We start from the raw sequence: 11073 nt of genomic DNA on the forward strand, positions 1-11073 counted from the left end.
AATACTTCTTTTCCACTAACTGAACTGAAGGAAAGTCCAGTTTTAATAAACCACAGTAGTCAAAGGGCTCTAAAGATATACCATCAAAATTTTCTATGACACTATAGAATTCCTTTGACACTATACAAGTGAAAAAAACTGGACACTTATAAACTGTCAACACAATGCAGTAAATAAAAACATGGTTTTGTGTGTGTGTGTTTTATTTTTTAATCGGCTAGACCTAGCTTTGAATTCCAGTTCTATGACCTAAAGCAAGTTGCTTGATCACACTGAGTTTCAGTTTAATTACCTATAAAGTGGGAATAATAACAGTACCTATTTTATAAGATTGATGTAGATCAATAATGAGTCTAGAACTCTTCAGTGCAGCACTAGGGCTAAGTAAGTATAACAGACAAGTGCTATTATTATTGTTACTCTTACTGTTATTATTACTCCCTGTCCTTACGGTCTGCAATGAAGTAATCTTCCTATCTATAAAGATGCTGAACAATCATTAATATTTATAGATAGGAAGATTGGCATTATACAACCTGTAACACACTGAGTACAGGAAAACAAAAGGTTTCTATCGCCACATAAGAGATGCAAATGCTTTCAGGATAAATAGAATCTCAAAGGTCCCCAATCCTAAAAGAATTGGAAATTGTCTGTCTTGTCCACAGGTGAAAATTTACACCCCAAAGAGAACATGTGGAATATAACTCACATTTCCACAGTGATAAGAGAAGAATTTGAGTTAAATCTTTAAAACTTTAGGAAAAATATCTTAGTGACTGTGATTTTAGCAAAGATTTTTGAAATATGATACAAAAAGCAAAAATAATTAATTGGACTTCAGTCCAAAAAGGAGGAGATATATTATATGTACGGCTGATTCATTTTGTTGTACAGCAGAAACTAAACAACACTATAAAGCAACTATACTCCAATAAAAATTAATTTAAAAAGAAAAAATTGGTCTTCATCAAAACTAAACATTTTTGTTCTTCAAAATATACTGTTAAGAAAATGAAAAGGCAAGTCACAGGAGGAAGTAAACATTTGTAAAATATATATCCAACAAAGGACTTGTATTTAGACTGTAATAGAAAGTTTTAAGTGGGCAAAATTTTTGAACAGATACTTCAAGGAAGATATACAGAGAGCAAGTAAACACACGAAAAGATGCTCAACATCATTAAAGAAATGCAAATTAAAGCTACACTGAGGACTTCCCTGGGGGTCCAGCGGTAAAGAATCCACCTGCCAGTGCAGGGGAGAGGTGTTCGATCCCTTGTCAGGGAAGATTCCTCATGCCTCAGAGCAACTAATAAGCCCACGTGCCAAAATTACTGGAGCCCCTGAGACGCAGCTACCGAGCCCACATGCCCAGGGCTCATGCTCCGCAACGAGAGAAGCCACTGCAACAAGAAGCCCATGCACAGCAGAGTAGCCCCTGCTCATAGCAATGAAAACCTGGTGCTGCAAAAAAAAAAAAAAAAAGCCACACTGAGATACCATTTGTTGACTGAAAAAAAAAAACAAAAAAAAAGCCACACAATCTAAAAAGCTGAAATTTATGTTTTAATCAAAGGCCTTACTGAGGACTACAGCCTGGGATGGCAGTCTCTCAGACAGCTCTGAGGGACCATTCCAAAGATGTAAGAAAGGAACTGGGATACATAGGAATTTTTGCTGGGAAAAAAACATGAGGTTGCACATCAACTGATTACTGCTAATTACAAAACAGATTATCTCAAGTTAATGATTTCAGCACTTTTCTGTACATGGGAAGATGTAAGAGTACAGGCTTACTGAATCATTCCTCTGATACACATCTTAACTACCTAAGGCCAGTATCCTATTTCTCTCCATCCTGAATTCCACTCAGGGTGCACTGTCAGGACAGCTACAGTGACTCATGACTTGGTGGCTGGCAACCTGTTTTTCTCCTTCCTGAATTCCCCTCAGGGTACACCATCAGTGACCCCAACAGTGGCTGATGGCTTTATGGCCACAACATCCTTTGCTTACTGAAATGGCAGACAAATTCTGTGTCCACACTATATATACCCACTGTGCATGTGTGCATGCATGCTCTTTGTGACCCCATGGACTGCAGCCTGCCAGGCTCCTACGTCCATGGAATTCTCCAGGCAAGAATACTGGAGTGGGTTGCCATTTCTTCCTTCAGGGTATCTTTCCAACCCAGGGATGGAACACACATCTCCAGTACTGGCAGGCAGATTCTTTACCACTGAGTCACCTGGGAAGCTCTCACACACTCACCAGAATGGCTAAAATTTAAAACTGATCATACGAAGAGCTGACAAGGAACCAGAACCCATACACTGCTTGTGAAACTGTAAAATGGTACAACCATTTGGGAAAACAGTTTGGCAATTTCTTGGAAAGTTAATCATAGCCGTATCACATAGCCAAGTCATTCCACTCCTAGGTATTTACAAAAGAAAAATAAAGGCGTATGCCCAGACAAAAACTTGTACATGAATGTTCCCAGCAAAACAATAAAGAACCAAAACTAGAAACAATCCAAACATCAAAGCCCCCAAACTGGAAACAATTCAAATGTCTATATGGTAAATAAATAAATTATGGTAGGGGCTTCCCTGGTAGCTCACTGGTAGAGGAGCTGCCTGCCAATGCAGGAGACACAGGTTCGATCTATGATCCAGGAAGATCTCACATTCAGCGGGGCAACTAAGCCAGTGCACCACAACCACTGAGGTTGTGCTCTGGAGCCTGGCAGCCACAACTATTGAGCCCAGATGCCGCAACTACAGAAACCTGAGTACCCTGGATCCCATGCTCTACAACAAGGCAAGGCACCACAATGAGAAACCTGTGCACCACAACTAAAGAGAAGCCTGGGCAGCAATGATGACCCAGCACAGCCAAAATAAATAAATAAAATTATAAAAAAATAAATTATGGTAAACCCATACAATGTAATACTACTCTGCAATAAAAAAAATGAGCTATTAATATAGCTAACATAAATACATTATGCTGAAAGAAGCCAAAAGAAAGGATTCATATTGTGTATAATACCATTTATATAAGCTTCTAGAAAATACAAACAATCTACAGTTAAAGAAAGCAAATCAGTGATTAGTTACCCGAGCACTGGGGCACAAGGAGGGGTGAGAAGGAGAGATTACAATGAGGCAGAAGGAACTGTTGAGGGTGTGGGATATATTCATTATCTTGACGATGGTAATGGCTTCACAAATTGTGCACTAAATATATGCTGTTTATTATATGTTAATTATACACCAATAAAAAAAGATGGTTAGGGTTAACAGCCAGAAAGGTGAAGACCCTGAATAAAGTAAATAAAGTATGAGCTACTCGGCAGGCGGAGGAAGGGGGGACGAGAGGGGAAGTGAGGGTTATCTTTTTACTTGACCCTCAAGTTCTAACATAGTTTTAAAAAAGCAGCTATATCTGAGATATAAGCCTACTACCTTGGTTTTCTGTAACCTTTAGGATCAAAGACAGTTTATAAATCAATCTCTGCTGGATCCTTAAAGTATGCTAAGTCTTAAAAGAAAATGAAAATCCTATTGCTTTCAAACAGTATTATTCCTAAAACAGGGAATAAGTCACAATCAGAAACCTGGAAAAATCTTCTAGGACACCATAAACTCTACCTGTATCTGCTACCCTGACAAAATGCCAAAGCAGCTACTGCCTAAAGACCACTTATAATCACAGCCAAGGATAAAATTTCCCATCTTCCATACAACATGGCTTCCACACACGAATGCAACGTGTTTCTCTTAATTCAGTTCATTATGATAATTCTTTCTTGTGTCCCCTTATCCGTCTCATCCCCCTTCTTGGAGGGAAGAAAATTTAAGCAACTATTTAAAGGACAAATTGATACTCCCTAATTGTCACAGAACTATACAACAGAGTCACTTTCTTCAATATTTTCTGTCTCAGAGTTTCTAGCATATCTCTTCCTTTTACATGATCACTTTCTTCCAAGATCCTGAAATTTACTAAAGGAAATGTAGAATCCAAAATCTATGCTTTTTTCCTCAGCTGGTTATTTATTCAATTTTCAACCTACAACTGTAAGAAGGGATTGCTGCTGCACTGAGTGGGTGTTTGGGCTTGATGACATTTAAAGGCCCTTCCAACTCTAAAATTTTAAGACTACCATTCATAGCAAGCGTTAATAATGAATGAAGTAAGAATCTCCAAGTTGAAAGAACAATGATTAACCCAGAGTTATCCTGTAATCAGTGGTAAAATTCCTTAAAATACTGGTCTCAATTTCCCTTTTCCTTCAGTAACTTTACTCTCTTAAAAAAGAGTTCTTCGATTAGAAAAATTGTTTGGAAAAAAAAGAAAAATTGTTAAAAAAAAAAAGCAGGTAGATAATAAGATATGTTCATAGTGATGAAAATATTCTTTACTTTTCAATTTTAGCTTTGAAGTTTTAAGAAATTTCAGCATCAACATCTTTTACTACTACTGATTCCCCAAAGGCCTGGATATCCAAAGGGCTAGAATCAGCTCTTACAGCAGCTGGGCAATATTAAAAAAACAAAGAGGGAGGGAATGACAGACAGCAGGGTAGGGAGAGAGGGCTGGCACGGTCTCACCTGGTCTCACCTAACCCTAATCAGGGACAACCAATCAATGGTGCTCTGCTGGTTAGCAAGTGGTGATTTTTTCCCTACTGCTTTCAAATAAAAGTGATAAAGAATAGAAGGTTCAACATAATAAATAAAAACACAAGGTTTGTTTGAATATGGGGATGCTTTTGGTAGTCATGAATGATTTCAACTGAGACACAAAATGATAGAAAACACCACCTGCATGTACAAACTGTTTCTCTACAATACCGAGTATTTCCTGTTAATAAACATTAACCTGTTCTTCTAATTCACACCTTATCTTTTAAGCCTCTATTACATTTCACTGAAAATATAACACTCTCCAAGAATAACTTGGCAATCCATTTACAAAATACACTGAGCACCCCAGGGGTAACAAAAAGTGATTTTACCACAGAGGGAATAAAATTAGTCTATTCTGACCTGTATACCCATCAACAAAGTTAAATCATTCCTCACTTGTTACTATTTTCTTAGCTTTTTAAATAAACAATTAACAAGTCATAAAATTTTCAACTCTTTTCATAAAAATATCCCAACATTTAACAACTCTCTCAAGAGATTTAAATGCTGAGGCATTCCTTCAGTTTCACCTCCTATGAAGAGGATTTCCTTAGAGACAAGTGAAAATAACATTATCCAGTGATCCTTGGGCTCTGTCTTTAAAGACTAGGCAGGCAGAGAGCAAATTTTTCAGGTATCATGCAGTCATCTCAAACTCTCAGTAACATTCCTGTAGGTTTCCCTCCCTCTTTTCAAACTATGTAATCCCTGTGTTTATCAACTTTCAAAAAACACAAATGACTTGTATAAAGTTCTCTGCATACTCCTTGGTTTTGAGCGACCTTTTGGATCAAAGTTAGTATCTTTAAGAGGAAAGAAGCAGGAACAACTCTACTTCTTTTATAATCTTCACCTTTCCTAATATTTGTTTAAAATTCTGCCTAGCATCCTTCATCCTTGCTCTCATTTTGGATGGACAGGGATCTACAACTAAACGTACTTTCACTCTCACTTTGCTTTTAGAAACTGCAACATGGTAAAAATTTAACATAGATGTCCAACAATAAACAAGATTTTTAAAAGTACATACCTTGTACTGTCTCTAATCCCACATTAAGCTTGTTTTACAAAGTTAGGCTCCTAGCTGAATCAAGATGCAATAGTCTTTCTTAAAACAGATCAATCCTTGATTGTACGGGAAGACATGTAGTCTACAAAATGCAGAAATGCTCTGCAGCCTCCTAACATCCTGCTTACACTTACTCCCCTTACACATATTTCAGAAATCAGTCTATCTGACACCCACACTCATCACTGCTAAAAAGTAAGAAAACACTGTTCATTTAGCATTTTTATCTTCCTTTGTCTTAAGGGCTTCCGAAAGGAACTGAAATAATGCTGGACGAGGGATAAGCTCATGGCCCACCCAGAGACAGACTGAAGAACCAAGGAATAGAACACCAGATAGCATGGCTTCACCACACACATTTGCATCTCGAACATGTTTTAAAAAGATGATCCTCACCACTTTTTCAACTTAGGCTCTTTGTGTCCTTTCCACACAAGCTACCTCAAAGAGTAAAGAGCAAATCTTTGGTAACTTGTGAGTTCTGTATTCTCATCAGTTGATCTGCACTTAGAATCCGCATAAGCTTGGAAAGGTATACAGCAGCTAAAGGGATTAGTAACTCCTCAGATGCAAACAAATAATCTTCAGGCACACTCAGTCCAAACGAGTGCAGTTTTATAAAATGTATTCTTAATGGAGTTCCCGAGGACACACACTAGAAAAGGTGGAGTAGGCGAAACCCCTTTGACTTCACTTTTAGCCTACAGTTCAAGAAAACTAAGCCATGGGTAACAGAAGCAAACCAGCAATCTCACCCACTCTACCCACCCCCACATACATACACAGACACAAAGAGAAGTGGATTGCAATGCTCCTTCTCGGCTCTCATTTCCACAGAGTTCTTACATAAAAAGCAATGAGAAAGAATATGGTAAAGCCTTGAGGTATGGTATAGTTGGCAATAAAGGGGTTAAACAGCACTACTTTCCTGGAAACCTACCAACCCCCAGCCAGGAATGCAATTCTCCTCACTACCTGTGTGTGTTACATATTTTCTAAAAATTCAGCAGATTAAGAGTTAAGAAAAACACCTCGAAAGAAAAAGAGAACTTGGTTCAGCTCCACCCTCCCTAAAGCAAATACCAACAACTCTGAGCCAAATCCACTCAGCATACACAAGACTCCATGGACATTCCAAAAACAGGTGAAAAGAAGTTCAATTTCCTCAGGTATCTCACCTTTCAGCCCCAAATACTTAGCAGAATTCACAAATTAGTGAAACTCATGTTGGGTAAAACAAAAGCACACATAAAATTCCATTTAGAATTTGAAAAACATTTACAAGTCACAAAGGTCACTATAAATCAGCAAAAATAGCTGGAATTCGGGTGAGTAAGGTCAAATAGTACCCATGGAAACAAAAGCAAAACAAAAGGATACAGAAATAGAAGATACACGGGCCCTAAAGCTTAAGACTTAGCAGGAAAGCTCCCTAACTAGAGTGTCATGCTTATCCTAAAGAAACCTGGGAGAATGTTGCTTTGATCACCAGTGAGGGAAAGTTGTCACTACTATTAAACCCACATTTCTGGGGGGAAAAAAAGATAGTCACCAGATAAAAACAGGCACTGACTTGACAGCCTATAGTCACTGGAAAGGACAGTCCAGAAGCACCTGTCTTGATGGAAATAGGTAGGAAGAGATGAGTCACTATTTTAAATCTGTTCAGTACTCTCCACAGCTCAACCCTGTACATCCCAAAGCAACATTATCTTCCTGTTTTCATCACTTTCTCAGTTTTCTTCCCAAACTTGTGGAGTTGCGTCAGAATGCTAATGGGTGGGGATAAGAGAAAAGAGAAAGAGGGAAAGTTAGAAACCATCTGGTTAGTAGAAAGAGACATTGGGGCGGCAGAGTGAATTACCTGAGAGAGAAGACTACAAAACTAGTTAAGAACGGTTATTAAGATCCAAGACGCCCTATCTTGGACAGCGCCCCCTATCTTTCCCTAGATAGAGTAAAAACCAAGATTCAGTGTGGGCAAAGATAATAAGATACCACGGTGTTACATGAACACCAGTATTCTTTCAGATTGGAAGTAACTGGCACCTGAAGAAAGTCTGACTCTTCTACAGGTCGGGAAAAAGGTTATCAGTGTAGCCTTGGGCACAGGAGGTAGCGGAAGAGCCGAGGCTGTCATCATGAAAATGCATAGAAGACAATATAATCAGGTACTCAAAAACTTCTGGACCATTTTAGTCCAACTTCTTCCCCGTGGGGGAGGGTGATCACCACTCTTAAGTCAAGAAGGGCATATTCTTGAGAGAAGTTCCAATCCCCTAACAAGAGACCGATTAGCAACAGGGCAAAGAGACAGGTTCTCTGGATGGGGAAATACTGGACAGCCAACTACCGTCATACCCAACGATCATAGGAACTGGGCAGGAACCCATTTCTGCAGTCACAAGGACAAACGTCCAAGGGAAGAGGGAAGGTAGCGCCCAAGTCAGGTAACATTCCTGAGGGGAAGGATTATCAGGTGACACCCGGCTGAGGGCCCAGAGAGGGGACTGGGCGGGAGCAAAGTTAGCAGGTGAAAGGGATCAAGCTTGGGGAAGGAAGTGACCTTTGAAGAAGCAAATAAGAAGAAACCAAAAAAGGGGGGAAGGGTAAGAAGAGAAAATGGACCCAGAAAAGCACTGAGGCTAGAGATAGAGAAGGCGTGTTCGGGTAACGGAGGAAGAAGAAAGGAAGTGGGGCTGAGAGGGAAGAGATAGGGTTGAGACTGTCCAGGGCTACGCGGGTAAGGGCAGAACATGAGGGAGGGGAGAAGGGGGGTGAAGAAAGCCCCGAGGTTGCCAGGGCAAGAGCCGGGTGGGACTCCGGGGATTCCCGAGGTCCCAGAATGGTCGGAGGTCGGGCTTCGGAGCCCAGCACCGAGCAAAACGAGGAAGGGAGGCGCGGGGGCGGCTCCCTAGAAACGGGCGTGCACCCCAGGGGCCAGCTGCGGGGGGTCTCTGGGTCCTGAGGGCGGTTAAGGGGCCAGCCTGAGGGAACCAGGTGGGAGGGACACTCACAAATTTCTTGGATTTGCCGCCGTCGCCGCCTGCCGAAGGCAGCTCGTCCGGGTTCCGGCCCTTCTTCTTGTCCCGGGTCCCGCGGCCGGGTCCCAGGCCCCCGCCGGGCGGCTCCATGTCCAGGTCTGCGTTGCTAGTGACCCCGCGCCCACGCCGCTCCCGCCCGGCAGCTCCAAGCCCGCCGCCGCTGCCGCCGCCGCCGCCCAGCAGCTTCTCAGTCCGCCGCCGCGCCCCGCCTCATTAGCATGCCGGGCTGCGCGCGCCTCATGAATATACAACGACGACGCCTCGCTCCCGCCCGCCTGCCCCACTTCCGCCCGGACCCGCAGCCCCTACCAACGGGGGAAGGGAGAGGGTGGAGGAAAGCCGCGGAAGCGCACTACCTGCCTGGCGGGCCTAACCATTTGGACTCACGTGGGGGGGTGGTGAGTGGGCGGTGTAACTCTCTGGGACAGCGCCGCCTGCCGGTTGGAGCGGCGCAGGCCTCCCTGCTCCCACGCAGTGCCCACGTGGCTGTGAAGCCTGAACCCTCTCACCCCCCAGACCGAGATATTACCTGAACCAAAAAAATCGCATGAGAGAGACTTATCCTGGCAGAAAATTTAGTGCCAGGCTTTCCAGGATAATAGTTTTTATGTGTTCAATACCCATGGAGCACACGAAAAAATAAAGTGATAGCTACCATTTATGTGCCAAGAAGAGAGCTTGGTTCAGGGCCAGTGCTAGAGCAAACTCTACTAGCTTTGGAGTTCAATTACCTAGTTCTAAATCCCAGGTCTACTATGTTCCATGTTCCTAATCTGGAAAAACTAGTTATTGCCATTGCTGTGCCTGAAACTTAATAATAGTTAACCATTTACCATACACTTGTTCTATGCCAGACCCTATGCAAAAACACAAGTATTTTCTTACTGAATCTCCACAATGGCATGTGACAGATTCCACTAGTCTCACCATTTTAAGGACAGGAAATTTGTACAATGTCAACTGAAGTGACTTGCCCAAGGACACATAATTGACAAAAAAAAAAAAATTAAAACCAGGTTGGTCTGATTGCCAAGCCCTGTGTTTAAAAAGGATTCCCTACTGACATGAAGAACTAACTGGAAAAGACCCTGATGCTGGGAAAAACTGAAGGCAAAAGGAGAAGGGGACAACAGTAGGAGAAGGGGACAACAGATGGTTGGATGGCATTACCAACTCGATTAACGTCAGTTTGAGTAGGCTCTGGGAGTTGGTGATGAATAGGGAAGACTGGCATGCTGCAGTCCATGGGGTCCCAAAGAGTTGGACACAACTGAGCGACTGAACTCAACTGAATTGACATAAACCAAACTGAGTGAAAAGAACAGGCATTCTTCAAAAGTGTTTTCTTTGCTCTACTAGCTTGACTCTTCCCTCACCAATTTCCTCTATTCTCCCAGCTACATCTGGTCCCTTGTGTGAAAAGCATGTGGCACCCAGTAGGCCTTCAAACTCTGGACTTAATTATCTTGCTCAGAACCAGCAAAAGATTTCAACTGCATGTTCCTGGAGGCCAGCCAGTGACTCACTAGGGAGCCACCAGCGCTCAATCTAGGGTCTGGTATGTTACAAGGAGTCTGCCAAAATGGCTGGCTCCTAAATCTGACCTTCAGCTTTTACCTTTCACTTTCTAATTGCCTGATGGAGAGTTGCATAGGACTGCCCAGCGCACATTTCAAAATCAATTTGTCCAAAACAGTCCCAAACAGCTACTTACTTTCTAAGCTAGAGTGTTGAGAAACAGACAGGATCAAAGCATGGAAGGAGTGATCCAGGTATTACTCTTCTTTCCCATACCATTGTCTACATCTACTAAGGCATTTCTCTTCCTTCCTACTGGACTGTAAACTCCAGGGAAGAGTCCGTATTTGTGGCTACTATAGTATCCAGCATCATTCTTCACATAAACAATGAAGATAATGAGCAACTGCTTATATCAGGCACTGTGTTAAGTACCTGATGTGTTTTCTCAGTGTATCTTAACTAGCATCACCAATCCAAACACCCAGGACTAAAAACCTGAAGTCATCCTCTATTCCCTCTCTTAAGCTACTAATCTGCCCAGGTTTGTCTAACTCTTAATTAAATGCTCTATTAATGCCCCATATATGAGTACAATAATCCATGTAGAATCCTTATGCACAGGTACTAATGTAAGGTAAGTGTTAACTATGTTAACTATGACTTTTATTATATACATCATCATCCCATTTCCTCTCTTCATACACAGGCAGCTAGTAAGAAGAATATTCCTACAAAGGCA

The 11073-nt window shown here is 41.8% G+C and overlaps 1 protein-coding gene across 1 annotated transcript in view; it reads right to left on the reverse strand.

Moving 5' to 3' along the window:
- Positions 1–9159, reverse strand: part of DIAPH1 (diaphanous related formin 1) — a 108891-nt gene extending 99732 nt beyond the window's left edge. The window contains 1 exon segment of the mRNA XM_043913037.1: positions 8787–9159. Coding sequence (XP_043768972.1) covers positions 8787–8903 — 117 coding nt within the window. The 5' untranslated portion in view covers positions 8904–9159.
- Positions 9160–11073: the final 1914 nt, after the last annotated feature.

This window comes from Cervus elaphus, chromosome 9, assembly GCF_910594005.1.
Source record: "Cervus elaphus chromosome 9, mCerEla1.1, whole genome shotgun sequence".
Classification (NCBI taxonomy): domain Eukaryota; kingdom Metazoa; phylum Chordata; class Mammalia; order Artiodactyla; family Cervidae; genus Cervus; species Cervus elaphus.